Raw genomic sequence first — 23,095 nt, forward strand, 5'->3', positions numbered from 1 at the left:
ACATTACTTTATGTATGTACCGGGGACTCCCATCCCGACGATTGGGAATGATTCAGGCATGTGAATCTATGAAAGATACAAATACTGGATAACTGCAGTTACAGGTAAGTAACGCATTCCATATATTCAATTACAATACAAGGAAATATTAATATTTCCACGGTAATTCACATATTGTCGTGTACGGGTCACAAATGTAAAAGCCTGTTATAATAATTCTTGGGTATTGGGAAATGCTTTTGCTTTGTGGTTTGGAACTTGAAGCACACTGAAAACACAACTGCAGGGTGAAATGATTCAAGTGAGAATTTCACTTGTTTTAAGGGCCAGTGAGAGAGGCTCGCTAAAAGCAAACTATCCTATCTGTTGTCTCTGTCTGGAGTCACCAAATATGACAGGAAAGTAAATATCGCCATCTGTCCACACACGCCTGCCGGCTGCCAGGAGAACACACACAGCTTAGTAGAGAAGGGCCAATTTGGGAGCTTCATTTGTGCTGTAAGTTTGCAGCAGAAGGAGAAAATAGAAAGGTACATTTGTACCGAGACGGCAACTTGCGCGACTAGAGTGCTAAAAAAAAAAAATCTGGCAATATAAATATTGTTCAACCTTCGCTTTGTGCTCAACAAATCAAATTGCATTGCATGAGCTTGATCAGCGTCGGCACCAGCAATTTTAGGGTCTCTTAAACGGACCAATGATATGAGGCCTTGCCACTGTCCCTCAGCTAGGTGAATCAGAGGTATCACAACATTTGCTCAATAAAAAACGCCTATTTCATTGGTTGTAACTGACAGCCAGTGCTCGTCATTGCAGATTTGCTTACGTGACCAGCTCATTCGAAAGATTCATTACATAGAGGCAACAAGACAAGTGGCGGCTGCGTGCACGGCCGTGAAAGTAATGGCCAGCGATGTGGAGGAAGGGATAAGAAAGGCAGATGGCGGCTGCGCTTGTGCACGCAAGCTTGAGGCCAGCAAAAGCTTGTGGGTAGCACTTTTAAAACCCCCTTACTAAAAGTCGAGCTAGGGCTCGACTTAACAAGCATTGGCATAGCCTATAGGCCTCGCCTTTGGGACATTATAAGTGTTTAGCCATTCAACAGTTGATGTAGCACCAATGATGTTGTGCGGCATAATTAAATACTTATAAGGTCGCAAAGGTGGGACCTATTGGCTATGCCAATGCTTGTTGTGTTGGCTTTCTACCACTTCCTGTTTAGTTAATGTAGTGTAACGCCCTCTCTTCCCGTTTGCCCGTGAACCTGAGAGCTGCTAAATTGAATAAACCGTGCAGTATTATTCATTTAATTCAGAACACAATCCCAATTATAGCCAATGTAATCACTTAGGTGTTTTTTGGGGCGAAAATATCAAAGGTAGTTTACATTTAAAAAAGCTAAATCCAGGACTTAATTTACAAAAATAAAACCAAAGATGAAGCATTGGTGAGCTCATCTCATTGGACAATATAAGATCACTGTGCAGCACATTCTAACGGTTAGCTGTGTCCCTCTCATATCACTGCTGGCTTTGTTGCTTCTTATGCCAAGCTTTGCAAAGAGGGTACAGAAGGGCTGGTTTCACGGCAAATTTTCTGGGTAGCTTATTAAGCTAAACTTACATGTAATCTAGTGATCAGTCATTTACTTTATCAGAATGTATCCTTAAAGAAAAATAAAACATGCCATTAGTTATGTTATGTTATATAGATTTATAGAGCGCTACTGTTACCGGAAGGTGTCCTGGCGCTATCGATGTGTGGAACCTGAGTTGAGCAGTTAGCATGTTGGTTGATGGATTATTGACTGAAAAGCAAGGTTTTCAGAGCTTTCCTTAATTTGAGGTGGTCCGGAGTAGATCTGAGCCCAATGGGGAGATTATTCCAGAGTCTGGTGGCCAAGATAGTAAAACGTTTGTCACCCCATGTAGCCTTCCTGGTAAAGGGGACGAAAGCCAGTTTGACATCCGAGGATCGTAGCAATCTGGATGGAATATACCAGCTAATGTTTTGAAGAAAGAAAGGACCCGATTTGTGTAATGATTTATGCACCAAGCATAAAGCTTTGAAGTGGATCCTCTTTCTTATGGGAAGCCAATGTAGCTCTCTGATTTTCTCCAACATGGGAGAGAATTTTGGTGTGCCCGTGAGCAGTCTAGCTGCTGCGTTCTGAAGCAGCTGTAGCTTCCTGAGGGGTCCTTCCTACATATTGAGGTACAACCCATTGCAATAGTCCAACTTGGCCATGACAAGGGAGATAATCACAGTTAGCTGGCAAGGTTTGGGGAGATATGCAAGCAGTTTTTTACAGGATCTTAAGGTGTAGGAGACCGAAGAAACAACTGTGTTCACCTGGTCCTTGAACGTCAGTTTGCAGTCTATCAGTACTCCCAGGTTTTTAACCTTGGTGGTAGGAATCTGGAGAGAATCCATGATATCTGGCCACCATGCGGGGTTCCAAAACACAGGATTATTGCCATACAGGATGACTTCAGTCTTGTTTGTGTTAAGTTTTAGACTGTTTTGCCCCATCCAGGAGCCAACGGGCGTGATACAGTCCCTGAAACGGGTAGGTGCAGTTTTTGAGTCTTGAGGGGCCAACAAGACAACGATTTGCATGTCGTCCGCATAAGATGTCCGGTTAAACCCAAAGGATTCAATGAGGGGGGGCCAGGCTAGAAACATAAACGTTGAATAGGGTTGGACTGATAGAGGAGCTCTGAGGAACTCCACAGGGAAGGCGAAAAGGCTTTGAATCAAAGTTCCCTAGAGCGAGAGAGCTGACTCTCTCAGAGAGGAAAAACGCTAACAGCTTAAGGGCTGTGCCTTCGACACCCATTTAATGCAATTTTTTGATAAGAAGGGAGTGGTGGACGGTGTTGAAGGCGGCGGAGAGATCAAGCATGATCAAGGCCGCCTGCCCTCCTTGATCCAAGGTGATTTTTATTTCTTCCGTGGACTTAATGAGGGCTGTTTCTGTGCTGTGAGAGCTCCGGAAGCCACTTTGAGTGGGATCTAGCAGGTTGTTATTGACCAGGAATGAGCTCAGCTGAGTGTTTAAAACCTTCTCTAGGATCTTGGCTGGAAGCGCAAGTCTCGATATTGGACGGAAGTTGTTAGGGTCATTCTGATCAAGTGAGGGTTTCTTAAGAAGAGGGACGCTAGACTCCTTCTTCCAGGACATAGGAAAGACACCCGTCTGCAGGATGATGTTAAAGATGGTGGTAAGAACGTGGGCAATGGGTTCCGGGGCCAGTTTAATGAAGGCAATGGGACAGGGGTCTAGGGGAGAGCCAGATCTCAAAGTAGAGATTAATTTAATAGTTTCTGCAGTTGTAAGGGAAGCAAAGTGCGAGAACTCCTGAGATTTGGCAACTGGGGGGTTAAAGTCCGAGGTCGGAAGGAAGGTGTCTAAGGGAGGAGATATTCTGTTGGGGTGTGTAAAGTATGCAAAGATATTATCAACCATTTAAAAAAAGAAATCTGCAATCTTATCATATAGGTCCTGACAGTGAGCAATGGGAGCAGGGGACGGGGCGGAAAGTGATGTGACTTATTTTGAAGAGTTCCTTGGATGAATTACTGGCAAGCATGATTTTGTTAGCAAAATATTGTTGTTAAGTAGATATCAGCAGCAGTTTGTATTGAGCAATGATAAGTTTGTAACTAGTCTTATCCTCTGCTCTGTAATGTTTCCTCCATGTACGTTCGTAACTAGTCTTATCCTCTGCTCTGTAATGTTTCCTCCATGTACGTTCAAAGTTTTTACATTTGAGTTTTTTGTTTTTGAGTTCATTATTGTACCAGGGGGCCAAAGGGGTCCTTCTGTTGCATCGAACCCTAGTTGGAGGGGCAAGTTTTTCACCAGTCCTAATGATCCATGAGTTATAGGTGTCAGTAGCAAGATTAGGATCCACGGGTATAGGAGGAGTTGTGTAGGAGAGGAGTGAAGAGGCTTCTGATTTATTGATTTTATTCTATCTTCTGATGGTGGAGTGTTTCGGGACATTCTTAGGTGAAGAGGAAGTGGGGATTAGAAGTTTATAGCAGACCGCCTGGTGATCTGACCATATCACTGGCAGGAGTTGTGAGAAAGTAAGATTGGTATTGTTGGAGAAGATGCCATCCAATGTGTGGCCCGCGATATGCGTTGGTCCACTGATTAATTGGGCGAATTCTGCCTAACCCATGAGTGCTTACGAGATGGGCAGTGTCCGGGTCCGTAGTAGACTCTAAATGGAAGTTAGTCTCCCAGGTAGGTAACTATGTCAGTGATAATGTCATGTTCAAGTATGTTACTTAAGTGGGCGAGGAACTTTGTCCTCGGCCCTGGGGGTCAGAAAAGTAATGGCCCTTTGAACGAGAATTTGTGTGTAATGAGAACTGGGAAATCGAGTGCTTCATATTCTATCGTAGAGGCATCAGTGAAAGTAATTTTCAAAGAGTCTCGATAGATCACCGCTAGGCCTCCTCCCCTTTTGAGAGGGCGGTTCAGGGTGTAAGAAATGTAACCCGTCTGCGTCGCTCTAGCAAGGTCTGGGCCAGATGCCGCATCCGTCCAAGATTCTCTTGTGAAGATTCTGTTGTGAAGGCTATGTCGATGTTGTATTGGTCTATAAGTAGTGTCATATGGTTACTGCGTTTCTATATATTGTGTTAAGTTAGCATGAGTTTATTAAATGTTTAAACACCATATTTTCCTTCGGCTTCAGTTTGCACACGACACCTAATTGTTATTGTAGCTTTCAACCTAGACGAAAGATGTGATTTATTTGAGAATAATATGTTATTGCTCTGATATCAGTCGTGCTTGGTACACTTGGTACAAATGTCTGCACACTGAGAACTGCACCCTCTAAGAATAACCTAACACAAGGTTGCTGAAGGCCTGATCCTCGCACCACATTAGACATAACACAAATAATGTTGTTGCCAACATTTGGGCTCTACTCGGGTTTAAGATAGTTACAGGGAATGAATCAACACACTTGATGCTTCGCATGCAGAGAGCTGATAGCTGTTGATGTGATCTGCTCCTACTGACCATTAGAGGTATGGGCCCGCCCTGCTAGAACCCAAATGAGACTTTCTTAGATATAATATAATATGCTAAATAGGGTGCGCGAAATATAGGTGATACAGAATTCTATAGATTTTTGCATCATAACATGCTATCACCTTTTGCTTACTATGGATTAGTGACTATGCTGCTAACTCTGATTTTTATAATATGTATGTTGATATTATATAAGATACTGCGTTTGAGAACTTTGCATTGAAAAATAAAAATTTCAAACTTGCACATGTGTTCTTTGCCTCCCAGTTTCGGTTTGTAATGATTATATACCGAAAGTGTTCATGTGTTCCACGATACCTGAGGTACCCTAAGTTCATGTTCTGGATTGTCTAAGTCATTGGGGAGTTATTACTACCGATGAGACACTGTAGCTAGCTTGGTAAGGGGATTTCTGAAACTAAGGTGAGTTTTGGGTCACCCTAACTCACCCAGGTTCTAGATCTCTATGCACAGTTCTGTGGGAGAACGGAAACCCTGCTACAGTAGTGAGCATTCGACAGTGTTTGACTAGAGATCTTGCATTCAGCAGAAGTCAGTTCAGGTTGTCTTGGTTGGGTGGGAGTTTACAGCCCTGTGCAGGTTGGGCGGCTTTGGTAAGTTTGTAGGGGACTGTGAAGGAGAGTGAGCATTTGCAACCCTTACATTCCTTCAGGGTGGGGGGTCCTGACCAGGGGTAAGGTGGAGGCAGTCAGTGGTGTTTTACTGGATTAAGATTCAGGAGCAGGTCACGGGAATAAGAAATAGGGTGAGGCCATGAAGGCGACTTGAAGGGGGCAGGGGGGCTGGCGCTGTGTGTGGTCGGTGCACAGACGGGCGCAGATGGGCTTACCTTTGGCGCACAAGCGGCGCGCGTCCGTTGCGCGCACAACACATGGTGTGTTTAAGTATGTACCCTGGCTCGAGATGATTGTGCTGCTTAACCTGTGCGATTCCCTCCCGGGTCACGTGGTCGGTCCCCTGGGGGCATGGAATCGGCTTTAGTCAGGCTTGCACTGTGAAACAGCAATTTTTACCAAGCAAGTATAACCTTTAATTGCAGGGCACCGCAATGTGGAACAACTTTAAGTAACAGTAATTATAAGAGCACTAGAACAGTTTTTGATCAGGAAATGCGCGACTGATCAAAGCTAATTTGGCAAACTAGACTTACGTTAAATGTGCTGAGCGCTGCGAGAGTGATTTAAAATAGTGAAGGTGATTGTTAACAAAACGTAGCTCAATTCCCGGCTTCCGCCTCAGGAGGACAGTTAAAGAAAAGTTTTTAGTGCACACTGATCAAACTGATGCTTGGGGCAGACAATGACCGGAAATGGGCTGTACCGGTCGAGTGTATGTAAGTCTTAACTGCTGCCCATGATGATGATTTGATTAGGTTGCTTTCTTAATAGGAGAGCAATGTGAACTTCATAACAATGCTTTTATGGGCATGTTACAGTGGAAGCAAAAAATAGAGAAAGGGCTGGCGCGTTGGGGCCAGGGCCAACAACCAACCCAAAGAACCAAGCTGTTGCTCTGTGAGTGGCCTAGCAAAAAGGAGACGGAGAGGTCTGAGAGAGTGAGTGGCCGGGACTAGTGGGTGAGGAGAGAGAGATGACGTAAAGAGATGGAGGTGACCCCGAGAGTGGTGAGTGTGTGCACACTTGGGAGAGCAGTCTTTACTTTTCAAGCACTGCACTCGTGCTTGGGGTGCACCGCTGCTCGCTCCCGCTAGGTGAATGCCGCTCAAGCACGAGTGCAGTGCTTGAAAAGCGAAGACCGATGGCTAAAGGCCCTCCTAGCACAGCGCATGCGCACTGCCTAGACGAGACCTAAAAAGGAACTCAAATGAAGACTTTATTTATTCATCAACAAAGTGCTTCCTTGCCTTATCATGGAGAGAAAGCTCTACATAAATGCTAATGGTATTGCAATGCAATATATAAGGCAAACGATTACTTAAATTAATAACATTTCGTTTTTGAAGTTCATAATTTCCTCTGTTTCCGGTGTCTCCCACTTGATACACTCTGTAACATAAATATTCCCTTGCTAGTAGGCTCGCGGGTGAGCTCTGTTATTTTATGTTATTGTGTTTGTGGTTTTCATCAGTTTACCGTTATCCTTAGCGCAGTCGAACTATGTGACTGCACAGCACAATTCTATGCCATGTGCAACATCTGTTGACTGCGCCATTTCTTGTTTCTTTGGTCACTTCTGTGGGAAAATCAGTAATGAAATTATTCAGTTACTGTTTGCCACTGACATATTTGCTGTTTGTCCACAATTCCTTGTTGCTGCAATTTTCAAAGGTCATTTCTGTAATGCATGTTTTGAAATATCCAAGCAGAATAGAATTAATCCTCATTGTCCGGACACACCAGCAAGTGGATTTGGCAATGAAGACACACAATTTGACCAAGAGAAATGCAAACAACGTGTAATTACAAAGTGACTAATCGTTCAGTGATCCCAATTTGCAGACTCCGTGCCAGAGTCTGCCAGAAAAAAAACATCGGAAGTAAAAATTGATGAAAATAAAAGTTCTTAATACATCAGTTCACAATTTGACTTTGTGGAAAAAAATCACATTTTCATTCAGCCCCACTATCTAAAAGTGCATGGAGTGTTTGTCCAAGCACCAATAAAGTGTACACACTTTCGGAGACAAGATGCCAAGAACATAATGTAAGTGCTCCACTTGCTGTCACAGGCCGAAACAAGCGCACACTGCCTTCGATAGCAGCAGGGGGAGGAGAGAGAGTAGGGGCCCGGCACGATTCCCTCGCAGGAGCGAGGGGCTGGTGCCCCGATAATTGATAACATTTGGCGCCAGCTGCTCGCTCCCGCGAGTGAGTTGTCATTGGAAGCAATGGCAACACATGCACGTTTTTTACTGGAATGCTCTACCAGTGGCTGAAGGTCTCTTTCCTCTGCAATGCGTGCGCGTTGCGGAGGCGAGACCTAAAAAGGAAAAATGAGGAGAAATAAAGATATTTCTCCCTGTTGCGCCTCCCTTACGCCTCCCATCGGGAGGCGTAAGCTTTTGGCACTGCCTCAGATTTATAATTTCTCGTAAATCTGGGTCCGTGTCAAAAGGCCATGGATGTTGCGGGGAAGGCCCCCAGCAACACCCATTGCACGCTCCTTTAACGCAGAGCACTGCGTTAAAGGGACTGATATTTATCAGGCAGCATTAAGCCCAAAAAAGTTGCTTAGTGCTGCCTGATAAATATCATGCAGGCTTCTGCGCCACATAAAGTCACAAAATGTAACGTTCCGATGGCACAAGGGGCCTCATAAATGAGGCCCTGAGTTTAGTATTTACCAGTTAAACATGTACATAATAATTCGATAATTTTTTAGGTGAGTCCTGCCACTCACGCTGGTACCTATTTGAATTTTAGTGCTGCTAAAAAAACTAAGTTTCAGCTAATCATCGCTTCAGGGGAAAGTTTCTTTTAAAGTGCTGTGTTATAATTTTATGGTGGGTGGTGGGCAGGGGCCGTTTTATTAGATTAGAACACTGGTCGCATTCAGTCACTTCCTGATTGCCAATATTATTAGACTAGAGCCGCCATTTTGGGAGCAGTGGTCTAGTTGCTCAGCCTCAGTCTGCCCCACTATTTAACGCACATTGCGGTATGGAATTGCACCGGACGCAACAAGGGGGCCCGCCAAAGGCACACCAAAGCCAACCCCGTATGCGCCCGTCAACGTCAGGCCGGAGCCAGGGGTGAGAGATCCTACAAGTTTTACAACATGAGACTAACTTCTAGATCAGAAAAGCTGGTCCAAATTAATAAATATAAAGTAAACAACTGCAAGAATGCAACCAGTGCTAGATGTACCTACAGTTTGCAAGAGGTGCAACCTCAAGGTAGGGAATCGTATATCACTGACTGTTGACACAAAACTTTAAAAAAAACTCATGGCAGTCTCATAAGATACAGATGTATCTGTTAAATTGCAGATCCCTCCCTAATCATAGGGCCAATCTATTATTCTTTTTATAGGAGGAGAGACTTGATTCCATGTTTCTAACTGAAACAGGGCTTAATGATGAGTCCTCTCCAGACATAACTATGGCGCTTCCACCGGTCTATTTGAAAGCGAGCCGAAACAGAGCGGACCGAAGAGGTGGTAGGGTAGCCATAATTTTGAAGGGGGAATTTGGTGGCATCCTCCATCCCATTGACATATTGGGATGTGAGAGTCTCCAATTCTCACTGGAGTTTGCCCCCAACTTTACCTTCTCTGGCATCCTAATGTAACCTTCACCTGGGACGGCTTGCTAGATTGATTCAGCTTTACCTGACCTAGCTGCTGAATGCAGCCTTCAAAAAGCACATTTCACCTTACTAGGAGACTATAACCTGCATTTTGAAGCAGTAAAAGTGCTAAGTCTCTAGTCCATAATTTAAATGCACTACAACTACGGCAAATTATTAAGACACCGACACACAATTGAGGTCATATTCTAGACCCTGTCATATTGTAGAACCTGTCTTTACGAATCTGAATAATTTAGCAACAAATAATAAAATGCTTATATTATGGTCTGCCCACTAGAGAGTACCCCCTATGGCTTGAATTCCTTGAAACAGCAGTCAAGCAGCCCCCCTCTCAAAACAAAAACCTAGGTGATCATCGTCCAATATTAAGGTTAAGTAATGGATGGTCGCTCTAATTGAATCAGTTCCCGCTTTAAGTGGGGACACGACGAAAAGATATAATATATTTGAGAGATGGCTAAACAATACACTTGAGCTCCGTGTCTCCTGTACAAAAATTCAGACAAAAGGGAGGGCCCAATGGTACACTACAGAGCTGACCCTGTTAAAAAGAGAAGCAAAAAAGTGAAAGAGTATGGAGAAAAATCATACAATGACAACAATAAAAATAGCTGCACAATAGCCATACAAAACTCTAAATGGACCATAAGGCAGGCCAGGATTGCCCACTTTAAAGAAAAAATAGAGAATGCCCGTAATCCTTCCAAGGAACAGATTAAAGTGGTAACCAGTCTCAATAATTTACTCTCCTGTTCCACAGGTCATCCACCCTCAGATGAACGTTGTAATATGCTTGCTAATTTTTTCCTCAATAAAGTTAATAAAATGTGAAACCTCCTGCTTATATCGTCACATCTAATGATACTTCTCTGGCAAAGCAGTGTTCAGGACCCACGTTGTCAGCGTTTCCTGCATTAAGCCACAAAACTGTGGAATCCACCCATAAATCTATAAAATCAGGATAACCAGTGGATCCGTCCTCTCCCGATATTTTAGTTACGGGCGGCAAGGATCTATTGCCTATTCTTATGAATATTCCAAACCATTCCCTGGCAAGTGGCAATAGGCCCACTACATGGAAACATGCCATAGTAAAACAATTACTGAAAAACCTACGGCTAATCCTCTTCTGGCAGAAAGCTAAAGACCCATTTCCCTGCTCTGATAGTAAGCAAATTTCTGGAAAAACATGTCAATAAAAATCTATCCAGTTTTCTGGAAACTCATGACCTTCTTCACCCACCCAGACTGGTTTTAGATCGGACGGACTGTGGCACAGAGACCGCACTGCTTATAGCCACTGAGGAACTCTGTTCAATCCTGGACTAAGGACTTAGCACGGCCTTCGACACGGGGTCACATCCCACTGTTATCCAGAGGAAGAAGGAAGTCTGAATTATCGGAGGCCAGTAAAACAGAAATGCGTTAGTCCAATGCCTGATGTGTGGTACTTGGCAGGGCTGTACAGAGTTTTTTTTTTATTTGCACAACAACAAATTAGCATTTTCTAGAACAAATTGGATAACAAATTTGAGTCTTGAATGAGTGAACAAACCTGTCTCGCTTTTATCCTATTTGCCTCTCTCTTGTAAAGTTTTTATTCATCATGTAAAACTATTGATCTATCTTGAACGTGTCACTCTCCACCGCACCCCAGTCAATAATACCTTCATTTCCCGTTGCTTTACAAAATGGCAACCCGTGAGAGGCACTGCAGATATGTGCTCATTCTGTTGAATCAGGCTGACATTAGGCGCTAACTAGTGATGGTTAAATGTAACCTTGATCTGCGCCTCGTGGGCACGATACCCTTCGAGCACTTCACTGACATTCAATGGTAACAGTACTCCGGTCTTTGTAAATAAAAATGTGCTTTGTCCGCCTAAGAGGAACCAATGGCTGCCTGCGGGCCGCGCACCGTGACTCACCCCCCAGCCGAGGCACGTGGCGACAGTATAGGCAAACTTCCAACGTGGGGGCAGCCAAATAGATACCTTGGAGAGAGGTAAAGCCATTACTCGCATGAATCACGGACCCTTTCCCACCATCCTCTGCGGGGTATGTCATCATTTGAAGCACTCCTTGAAGCTAGCGCTGCATGGAGGCATGAGCGGGCCTGTCGGAGAGAAAGAGAAGGACACAGGGTTGTATTTGAACTCATTGGCGTTACAATTGCCGCTGTCCTGTTCCTGTGGTTATCATTCTATTGCAATAAAACAAAATGCTTTGAGGGATTGTTAAACAGTGAGCTTCAACGTTGATATGCAGTATAATGCTGTCCCCCGCCCCCGGGGGTAATCAGAAGAACCCACCAGCACAGGAGCTGCGTGACTGTTGATTCAATCGACTATCGCTGGAGTAGAGTGCGACCTGGAGGAATCGCCTGACATGACACCCAGCACAAGAAGCCTGGCACAGAAAGAGCAGAAATTAAAATCCCTCTAAATGTCTCAAGTGAACCAGCCAGCAGTAAAAGCAGACTAACGGCAGCGGAGGTGGTCAGGAACCCAGCCTACCATATGGGCCTAAGTTGTTGGATACTCTAGCACGAGTACAGCCTTTATTAAACAACAAGCATTGGCCGCGCGGCCGCAAAATGAAATAAAACAATTTTAAAACGCGAGTGGTATTCGCGCGCGATGGGGAAAAAGTGCTGCGCACGTCACGAGCGCTTAATAGCAAGCTGGTGGCCGGCCTGGGTAGCACTTTTAAACCACCTACTAAATTTCTTGCAAGGACAGCACATGCGCTGGCTCTAGCGAGACCTAAAAACGTATTGCACACTCTATATGAGACTGTTGTAGTTTAATAAAATGTATTAACCAAGTGGACACATTAACATTTCTTAAAGGTTGCAGGATCCCTATAAAAAAATGTGTTTTTTTGTTTTTTTTTAGCGATCTTTCCTTTCTTTCACTTCACAGTGAAGGAGACCTTCTGCTTCCCTTTCATCCTCGGACAACTCAAGGTCAGAATTCACTATTTAAGAGCAGTAATCTTTTAATAAGAAGTACAGGAGCTGTTTTGGTAATGTGTATTTCTTATTCTTCCTCCCAGAACACTAGGATGCTGTTAGACCTGGCATTTTTGGCAAGTTTATCCCCAAACGTTTTGCTTTTTGACCTCCTGTTTTTGACCTCTTTTTGTTGGCTTCAGTACTCTGGGCACATTACCACTGCTAACCAGTGCTAAAGTGCATGTGGTCTCCCTGTAAATTGTGTTATGATTGGTTTTCCATGATTGGTGTATTTTATTTACTAGTAAGTCCCTAGTACAGTAAACTGTGTATGCACAGGGCCTGTAAATCAAATGCTAATAGTGGGCATGCAGCACTGGTTGTGCCACCAACACAACTAGCCTTTCAAAGATATCTCAGACCTGCCACTGCAGTGTCTGCGCGGAGTTTTAACTGCCATGTCAACTTGGCAAGTGCACTCACTTGCCAGGGCCCAATCTTCCCTCTTACTAAATGTAGGGCACTTCTAATGGAAGGCCCAAAGTTCCCCTGTCGGCAGGGAGCTGTGTATGTGAAGGGTGGGATGTGTGCTGATGTGTTTTGCATGTCCTGATGGTGAAATACAGCGAATTTAGTTTTTCACTATTGAAAGGCTCTTTCCCATTGGCGATCATTGGAGCTGCCTTGTTACATTTCACAAGTATAACTTTCAATTGGGAAAAGATCGGGAAATAGAGTTTAGGCTCCCTGAGCTCAGAATTTTATAACATCTTTCATTAAAGGTGTTTTTTTAATTGTGTGTTTGAAAATGCCACTTTTTGAAAGTGAGCATTGCCTTATTTACCCATCCTGTGTGCCTCTGCCTATTTTTGTGTATTCACCATCTGGTTTTGGAGTGACAGGAGTTGTGGATGTGTATTCACTCTACACAGCCAGAAAGGGGGGTTGAGGTGTTTCCTGCCTTTCCTGGGTGACCCATAGCCAGGCTAAATAGACCTTTCTGCATTTAGAGTGGTGAAGGGAGTTTTCACTAGCACCCAATTAGGCTGTGTCTGCTCTGCACAATACTGTATCCACCTCCTGCAGAAAAGATGGGCTAGGGAGGACAGAACTGGTTTCTACTGAGCAAGAAGGACTTGTTGCCTAGAACGGCAAAACATTAGAACTCATTTGGAATAAGGACCCTTCCAAGAAGAGCTGCCAGGAGGATTTCTGCCCCTTTGCTGTTTGTTGCTTTGTTTTGTTGGCCTGCAGTTGCTGCTTTTGTCTTGGGCAGTGAAAGGACTGGACTGAACTTTCTTGACTCTTGCTGTGAAAGTTTCTCCAAGGGGTTGAATTAAAGTTTACCTCCTGTTGGAAGCCTCAGCCATACCAAAGACTTCACCACCATCTGGGTACCCGCATCTGGAACTGAGTTTCTGTTCTCATAGGGGAAAGCAACCTGACCCTGTCAACCACGCAGCTGACTGCTCTTGGACCTATTCGCACCACAGAGAGCACCTCACTACAACCCTGGTCTTGCCGCCACTGAGCCTTTGCTTGCACAGTGACCTGAGGGAACCCCACTTCACCTCGCTTCACATTGCCGCCCTGGTATCCCTAATGACTCTCCACACCAACATTGATGCAGCTGACTGAACTGTAGCCTGGGGGCACCGCTTGTAAGTTACTCGATGCACTGCACCGCCCCACACCGCAGCCTTGGCCCGCCATAGACTCCAAACAGTCTACCAACAACAGCACTTTAGCAGCGACAACGCCACTGCTTGCACCGTGACCTGCCAGCACCACACCTCTCCACTTTGCACCGCAGCGCTGATCTTACAAATGCTGTTGGGCGCCCTCAACGAGCTGCAGCATGCACCGTGACCTGAGGGTACCGCACGCCGCACTGCAGCCCTGAGGCCGGTGCTCCTGACTTCAACCTCACAGAGTTCGATATGCAACATGTGGCACTTTAACGGTGCAGCGACTCATGTTCTAACCTCCGGGACCTACACCACCTCTCCGAAGCTCATCACAAGGTTCACGATGCCCCGCATTTCTAAGGTACTGTTTGCTGTCTTCCTGACACCATAGCTGGCCCATGATGCCACACTCGGCCTGAACATTTGGATATCTTTGTTCACGACACTGAGATACCCCCAGATTCCTTAAATATTCATTTTGAGATTACTGTATGTTGGATTTGTATCATTTTGATCTTGATTTACACAGATAAATGTTGGCAATTTTTCTAGAACTGGTGTAGTGTCCTTTTGTAGTGTTTTCACTGTATTATTGTGTTCTGTTCAAATGCTTTACACATTGCCTCGAGATATGCCTGAGTGCTCTTGCCAAGCTACCAAGGGAGTGAGCAGGGGTTATTTTTGAAGTGTAATCTCTCTTAACCTGACTAGAAGGAAGGGTCCCTACTTGGACGGGGTACAAACCTGCCAACCAAAGACCCCCCATTACTAACAGATGCCTACTGCAGCTGTGTGGAAAAACAATCCTTAAAACATGGCAAGTGAAAGTGAGCTATCCTTTTTGTGTCTGGGCACGCTACATTAATGATCTTGTGGTTCATCCTTGCACCCACTACCTGTGATTGAGAAGCAGTCCTGACCTACCTCGAGGAGCTGTCTTCTCGTGCATCGAGATGAAATGGGGGATAGGCAAGATTTAGGCACTAGGCATCTTTAAACTGCCAGAAGAAAAAGTAAGGAGAAATAAAATCGAAACGAGAATCTTAAAAGGCTTGTCTGGAAATTAAATAAAAATAAGTAAAAGGGAAAATGATGTGAACATAGTACGTTCAGTAAGAAAAAAAGAATACGCTAATGTACTGGATGGATAAAGGGGTGGGTGAATTGATGAATGAAAAGTGCATTACTGAATTGGTGAACAGATGGAAAGGTATGGATAGATGGAATGGAGCTTGGCGAATGGATATGGTGTGTGGGTTAGTGGATAGACTGGTAGGTGTGGTTGATAGAGGGGTGGATGGATGGATAAACAGACAATCCACAGAAAAAGCTAAAAATAATATTATCCACACTGTTTCTTTCATCTCGTCATGTAAACTACAGGAGACGAGTCAAGTTCTTGGGTGAAAGGAGAGCTGGAGACGTCCGGTGAGGAAGAGATGAGCAATAAAGGAAGGCGATACACACATTTACATCACCTGCCTTTTGCATAATACAGAGGATGGTACAGTTTTCAAATGAATGGTCAACTTATTATTAGGGGTGGGCGGAATTTGCTTGGTCGCTCTACGCAATGCTCTGCAAAACAGTAAAAATTCTCAGCGAGTATGCAAAAGTTCTGCGAATAAGCGGAATTGCTTGTTCCACCCGTTCGCAATGCTTTGTTCCTGTTGGCGAAGGCTATTTGCGTGCTCGGGGTGAAATATCTAGCGAACACGCATTTTGAAAGCGCAAACAAACAAAAATTACGCGAAGCAGCGGATCGTGGAACTTTTGGCAATTTGCGTTATCCGCGTAACGCAAATTACCCAAAGTCCGCAAACTGAATTTACCACCCAGGACTACTTATTATTAGGAAAATTCATATTTCCTTCAACGCAAAAATGACTGAAAACTTTGTAAACATGTCAGAGTCAAACCTGTCATAAAAATGCAAACCCCACGTAAGACAAGCCAGGCTGCATATCTTTTTGGTTTCTAATCCGTGTTTGCATGTCCTTTTTTAAAGTAATTTTCATTCTCTGTCATTTGTCAGAATGGTTTTACTGTATTCTAGAGAGGTTTGTTAGTGAGGAATGGAGGTCTTTAACACACACACGGGCCAACGCACACATCTTGACCTACTTCATACACTTATAACGCTACATTTCGTAGACTGAACTCAGTGGCTCCCCTTTAGAGTCACTTTGGATTTTGAAGAGCAGACCTCATGTATCAGCCAATAATGTAGGGCAAATGGGCCAAATGCGGATAGTGGCAGTTGTTTAACGAAGTGCTTTTGCTTGTACCCATGGAGGCATTGCAGGCATGACTAAACAAATGCAGTGTTTAGAGCCCTTTCTCTAGCTCATCATACGTTAATGAGTTCTGCATGATATATGCGTTTTTGCGAAGTCTGAAACAACTGGTAAAGATACCTATATTATGCAGCCATTGTTACATGCAGGTAATGGTGGTTTTTATTTCAGTCGTGCAAACCTTTCTTTTTGACATGCGGTGTGTGTTCATACAGTAGTGAACTTTCTATATGTGCACATTTACCTAGAAGATTTAGTTGTGGCCTCCATTCTTCACAGGTGTCAAACCTACCATTGTTGATGGTCTCCAATAACCTCTCCACTGTATGCAAATGAACATTGTAGCACTTAGGTTTTTTGTTTTTTATCACTCAAAACTCTTTCCATTAAGTTAATACTTGTCCTTCAAGAGAAACGTATTACATTCATGTGTGTATGTCCATTGAATACTTATGCAGGATAATATTTTCTGTTGACTTACTTTGAATTGTGGAAACCATATTTGCTTAGCTGCATCTGTTAAAATGTACAATTTTTTCCCCCTCCAGGACATCAAGCCAATGAGGGACCAAATTGTCCGGGTGAAACGATATGAAAGAGTACCCTTAATCTTAGTGGGCAATAAGGTGGATCTGGAATCGGAGCGTGAAGTTTTAGCTGCAGAAGGTCGATCTTTGGCTCAAGAGTGGGGATGTCCATTCATTGAAACATCAGCCAAGAGTAAAACCATGGTGGATGAACTTTTTGCTGAAATAGTAAGGCAAATGAACTATGCATCACTGCCTGAAAAACAAGATCAGTGTTGTACAACTTGCATCATTCAATGAGAAGGTTCAGGAAGTACCTCAATCATGGCCATACAGAGCAGGTTGGTTTATCATTACTGCTAAATACGTATTATTGTATAGTTAATAGATGGAACGGGTGCAGTGCGTAGCTCTCACCCAATGGCGTTTCTTTGTTGGCACTGATATTATTATTTTTTCCTTCATGGAGATTTTTCCTGTATTTGTAATAAGGCATAAAGTGGGAAGTGTAACTTTTTTGACTATTTGTTCATAGCACTGTAACCACAAGGGCCGTGATGTGTCTGGTGCCTGATGCAAAGCTATGTCTCCTTTCTCTGTCGGGTGTAGGGGGAGCCCTGAAAATATTTACAAATCTGCAGAAACTTTTGTTAATATTTTCGAAAGTTTACCAAGGGGTTGCCTTTGTCTTTTTTGGTCCTAGATCAACCATTAGCTATGACCTTTTTCTGTGGAATTTTCTTCTACATTTTTTGGGCATCTTAGGTTTTACTTTTTAGTGTTCTTTTTTTGTGTGTGTTTCAGGTCCAGCAATAGACCGCTTTAGCTGTCTACTACTTAGTCACCATTATACATACTGCATAGAAAACAAAACCAACAAAATACAGCCATAAATGTAGAAAGAAACCTAGATAAAGGAGCTTTGGGTGTGATCTCACTTCAGCCAATGGCTTGTTTTCTGCATTTTTCTAATTGTGAGATAAGATTCTTTGTTTAGTTTGGTATCATGCCACAGTATTCCATAGATGTGTACATTTTTAGGTTTTGCCTGGGCGTTGGAGCTCAAATTTCTCCTCACTCTGCCAGAGATAGTTAAAAAAAAAAAGTCTAAAGGAGACTCTAAGCCTCGCCCCTCTTTTCCATTGGGTAGCATCCGCGTTTATGGTAAACGCTGGCTTCCCATTGAAAAAGAGGATTTTTGGTTGACACCCTGTCTGTTTTTCGGACTGCCCCTCCGGACACGATAGCCTGCTTTGCGACTGTCGTGAAGACTTTTCTTATCTGCTTGTTTATTTTAACAAGCAGATAAGAAAAGTCTTCAGTACAGCCGTGAAGTAGGCATGGAGCTGAGAGGCGCACGGGGAGGAGAGGGGAATTACGGTGTTCCTTTTACATTGCATGAATGTCCGGCCTGGATAGCAGACTCCTATTTCCCCCTCATGACTCATGCTGGACACTTAAAATCCCATCCAGGGCCCCTCGAAACACTCGTCCCACGTAGTGCCTTGTAGAAGCGCTTGAAACTTTACCGAAATAAACTGCGCTCCTCTTCTCTCTGGTGGGAGCAGATGTTATTAGTCCTTTCCCCACCCCTTTCTGTCCCACCTGTCTCTCGATCTCATTTCCACTCCAGACTCTCTCCTCTTCCCTTCCCACTGCTCCCCAGACCGGTTTCCGCCACTTCTTATGCGAGGTCCTGCAGTTGCCCTGGCCTACTTTCCTCTCTCCGATCACCTTCTCCACGTAAAAGCCACTCACTCAGCATTAATTTTAAAAAAAGTAGCATAATGCGAGGTGGAGTATCAGTGATTTACAAGCTCGCCGCTGACATCTGCTGAAATATGCATGGCACAAGTTCTGATCCTGATAGGGGCAAAGCCCTCCGTCTTTCTGCGGTCAAAATGTGCAGTAGTATTACACTTTGGAAACTGTAAAATCTTGCTATTTGCAGCGCCTAGAGCCTAAGAGCGCCTTCAAGCACTATATAAAAATCAGGTTATCCAGTTCTCTGCCCGCTTTCTGCACCCTTTTGACCAGCCACTACAAGGCCTGTATCATTTTCAGGTTGTAAACAAAGAAAAAAGACAAGATCAGTAGAAGCAGGAGGGAAGGTGAGGGGGAGGGAAGGAATAATGAAAGCAAAGGGGTGTGAGTGGCACGGAAGGAGAGGAATCCAACGTAGAGAAAATGGCTACAACTTTATGGCTTTGAAAAGTATCAACATCTTCACTGTCTGTCACTGTGAGCCAATTGGCTCGACAAGCACTGCCCCTGATTTTTGCTGGTGATAATTGCGTTGGTGAAAATGCCAAAAGTGTCTGTCTGACTCTGCGAGTCTGTCTGGCTCCGTGCGTCTGTCTGGCTCTCTGTCTGGCTCCGTGCGTCTGTCTGGCTCCGTGCGTCTGTCTGGCTCCGTGCGTCTGTCTGGCTCCGGAGGTGCGCGTCTGTCTGGCCAGGGAGGCGGGCGGCTGAGCCAGGGAGGAGCGCGGCTGAGCCAGACAGACACAGACACGCGGAGACGGACACAGACACGCGGAGCCAGGCAGACAGACAGAATCGATAAATAAATAGTCATCAGAAGCTTTTGCCAAGACCATTTCAGTGCTAAGATTGTTATGAATCCCAGATTGTGCGGGCAAAAAGATTATGTTCTGTTAGTTTAACAAGTGGTGGTGGTGGGGGCGGGGTTGGTAAGTAGGGAGATAGACCAAAAATTTGACGGGATGGTGGGTACAGTAATACATTTTCTTACAGTAGAGGGTTGGTTAAAGCTGCGTTCCAAGCTACTGGAATGCTTACGGATAGAAGCGATGAATTTCATAAAATGGTCAGTGTGGGAGTAATGGTGTTAATAATAACTTTCTTCAGTTGATGGGCAGGGATCAAGAGGATAAGCAGAAGTGAAGCCAGTTTCTTTTACATTTGAACAGTGGTAATAGGCTCAAAAGCTGACCTGGAGAGCGTAACGGTGTCCAAGTGAGAAATAGTGTGGAGGGACATAAATAAACTCGCCCTTGGATGGACAAAAGTGTGTGTGTGTGTGAGAGAGAGTTCTTGAAAAAAGGCTCAATATGAGAGGCTTCAGCTGGTGAGGAGGCCATGCTTTTTTTTTTTTTTAAAGAATGAATACTTCACTGGTAGTATGCAGCCCTGGCTGTTATAGTGGTGCATCTTTTTTTATTTTGATTATAGGCCATGTGAGGGGATGCATTGTAGCCCTTCTTTCAAATGTTTTTACACATCAATTTGGCTACTGTAAGTGCCTCAGCATACCAAGGAAGCAAAATCGATATGATGCTGAAGGTGTAACAGATTTTTTGAGGGATGAGCGTGTCAAGAGACTAGGTCATCCTATTAACCATGACAGACTATCCAGCTTAGACCCTGAAGCTAACTCTAAAAGGAATTGTCAGAGAGTGGGCCAAGATTGAAGTTTTGTTTAACCAGGAGGTTACTATGTACTACTGACTTGGTTTTGGCAGAAGAAAAGCTACATTATGACAGATGACACAAGATACATTTTTGATCTAATCAAGGAATACCATTTTTAAAACCAGTACATTTATTTAAATGCCTCCTCCTTAAAAAAAAAAATATCTCACTAGTCCACACAGCTTTAAGAGGGATGCAGGCTTTCTAAAAATACTTTTGATTACCAGCTGTGGCCATTGATTTATCACTAGTGGTAATGAAAAATTAAAACTAGTATATAGAAATTTATTTTTTATTTTTAGTGTATCTTATATAGCGCACGGCTACCCCAACGGGGTGTCCCGGCGCTTGCATTGGGAACCCGTCCTGGCTTTTCCCTGTGAGATAACCCGTACTGGGCATCCCCAAGGTGAACGCCAGGCATCCCGGTGCGGGGGGCCGTAGTGGAGATTAAGCAAGCTATTGCCCAGAGTTGCAGAGTGTGAACCCGTGATTCAAGTAGGCACCGAAGTGAGAATTATCGAGTCCGTGGACACTTGGGCTCAGACCCTGCCGCGTCGGGAATTGAACCCTGGTACCGGGTCTGACCTCAGCTTCCGGGTATGCCTCCTCTAACCATTGAGCCACACTTCTCCAATTACCTAGACGAACAACATATAATAAAATAAAACAAAGAAAGTAAGTACCAAAGAATAAAATTGAATGGAATATTGCGATCTACAGACTGTAAGCATGTATTGTTTGATGCTTGTGTGACTGTATATGCACATGCTGTGCCTACTCCTGCCTGGTGTGGGGTCCGGATGTCTGCAAGCTGTTTTTCTTAAACTAAGTCTTTTGAGTCATGAGGTACTGTGACTCCTCCACTTGTTGGTAATGCACATGATCAGACTCCATTGTTGGTTTGTTTTCTTTGTTTTCAAGTTCGGTCGAGTGCTCCGGATCTACACCATCTCTGTGTTCTTCTTCGCCTTAACGGTTTCCTCTACCTCCATCGGTATTAGTTTCACTCGTGTTTCTCCTGATTGATGTCTGCGTCCCATAATCCAAGCGTCTCTTCAGTCGTTCTCAGCCCCACGCTGAGTCTCACCTTTCGGGCCCCTACTCTCATCTCCTCCGTCTTCTCGAGAATGCCTTGACGATGATGGAACAGACACCCTTAAGATACTGTCCTTGCTGCCGCTGGAGTAACCCCTCGACTGATCTCCTTCAGGTCTGTAACCTCTGCCTATTGCCAGAGAATCATGAGGATGCTGCTGCTACGTCTGCTCCGAGATGACTCTTCACGATCACAGGGCCCATTACCTTGAAATGTCTCATAGAAGCGGGGATGACACCTCAGACCTTATCAGCTCCCAGGAGCTCAAGGGGGAAGAACACAGTAAGCCGTTGGCTGCTGACGAGGAGTTTTTTTTTTCACCCTACTCAAGCTCTGACCAGGAGAATAAGGATATTCTGCTGTCATAAGTGGTTGTGAGTACGGTCCCTCTCCACACCTCCCTTGACACTGCCCGCTTGACGAACAGCCCTCCACAAAGGTACGTCCAGCTGCTCTGGACCAACAGAGCTCCACTCCTGGGCCACCACTGCCTTGTGGAGGTTGGCCCCACACATCATAATGATTACACTTAAGCCAGATGTGTATTTTAAGTCTTTATTCTCTCGGAGCGCCGGGGAAACGCTCTTGCTATTCTCGGGCTCGGCCGCTATTTAAAATGGCCGCCCGTCCGGTTCCGGTCTCTGCCCCATGCGAACGCTAGACCGTCACCACAGATCTCCCCCCTTTAGCACCCACAACAATATGTGAAAAGTTCAATGGAACAGTCTGACTTGATGCTCATTGTAATGTCTTCGAACTTCTTAGGAACTCTTACGACTCTGCCTGCTCTCGTTCTCACCACTTCCTTCTCACTCGCTCCTCCGCTTACTCTCTGTGTGGTGTTTTGTCCATTCCTCTCACTGTGGCTTCCTTGCCCCGATACACAGGTTCGAGGCATGTGGGCTGCTGAATTCATATCTGTGCATAGATCGCCGCCTAGTGTTGGGTCCGGATGATCGCACATTGTTGTCCTGGAAGAGTCTTCGAAGTATCACGAGATAGGTGGCTCCTCCCCTGGACTACAGTGCTCATGGGCATCGACTCCATCCTCAGATTGTTTTTTTCCGCCATTGGGTTCGGATGCATATTGGTTCACTCAGGTCGGAATCGATATAAAAGTTTCTTTAGGCCAAAAGGCCTTTAGTGTTTTCGTCGGTATTGTCTTGCGATCGGTGCCCAGTTCTGTTCCAGCTCAGTTCCCGAGCCAGATATCCAGAAGAGCTGCGTGCTTTTCGCCGCTGCAGGCCCGGTCGACGCCAGAGGCCTTATCGACGACCCATCATGGAACGGAGCCCGTTCAAGAGATGTCCTGTGTGCAACTCCAAATATCCCCACATCGACGTCCACCCGGTGTGCAACAAGTGTCTGTCGCCGGATCATGATGAAGCCAGCTGTATGGCGTGTTCCCGTTTTCGATTCAAGAAGACACTTCTGCATCGGCGCGCTGCGCGCAAGGAAGCCCAGCAGACTGCACCCGAGCAAGTGGACATCTTCGATGCCGGGGATGATGGAGCAGAGCGGGAGGTTCGAGAAAACCTGTCGGATCCCGCATCGGAGATAGACTCCAGCTACGACGCTGATGTTGAGATGCTCGATGCGGAAGACTTCGCCGACGAGGTAGGAGACGACGATGGGGCCTTTAGGGCCATGGAAGATAGCTCGAGCGAGGAGCTATGCCCACAAACTGACACTGGGGCCAAAACACTTCATAAGGCTCAGGTCGAGGGATCACCACAAAGGCCTTACCC

The 23,095-nt window shown here is 44.8% G+C and overlaps 1 protein-coding gene across 1 annotated transcript in view; it reads left to right on the forward strand.

Moving 5' to 3' along the window:
- The window catches only part of RAP2C (RAP2C, member of RAS oncogene family), a 68,444-nt gene that overhangs the window by 20,088 nt on the left and 25,261 nt on the right, over positions 1-23,095 (forward strand). The window contains exon 2 of the mRNA XM_086918709.1: positions 16,838-17,157. Within this exon, the coding sequence (XP_086774835.1) occupies positions 16,838-17,116 (279 nt within the window). The 3' untranslated portion in view covers positions 17,117-17,157. The remainder of the gene's footprint in view (positions 1-16,837; positions 17,158-23,095) is intronic.

This window comes from Lissotriton vulgaris, chromosome 4_1 (genome assembly GCF_964263255.1).
Source record: "Lissotriton vulgaris chromosome 4_1, aLisVul1.2, whole genome shotgun sequence".
In the NCBI taxonomy this organism is placed as follows: Eukaryota; Metazoa; Chordata; class Amphibia; order Caudata; family Salamandridae; genus Lissotriton; species Lissotriton vulgaris.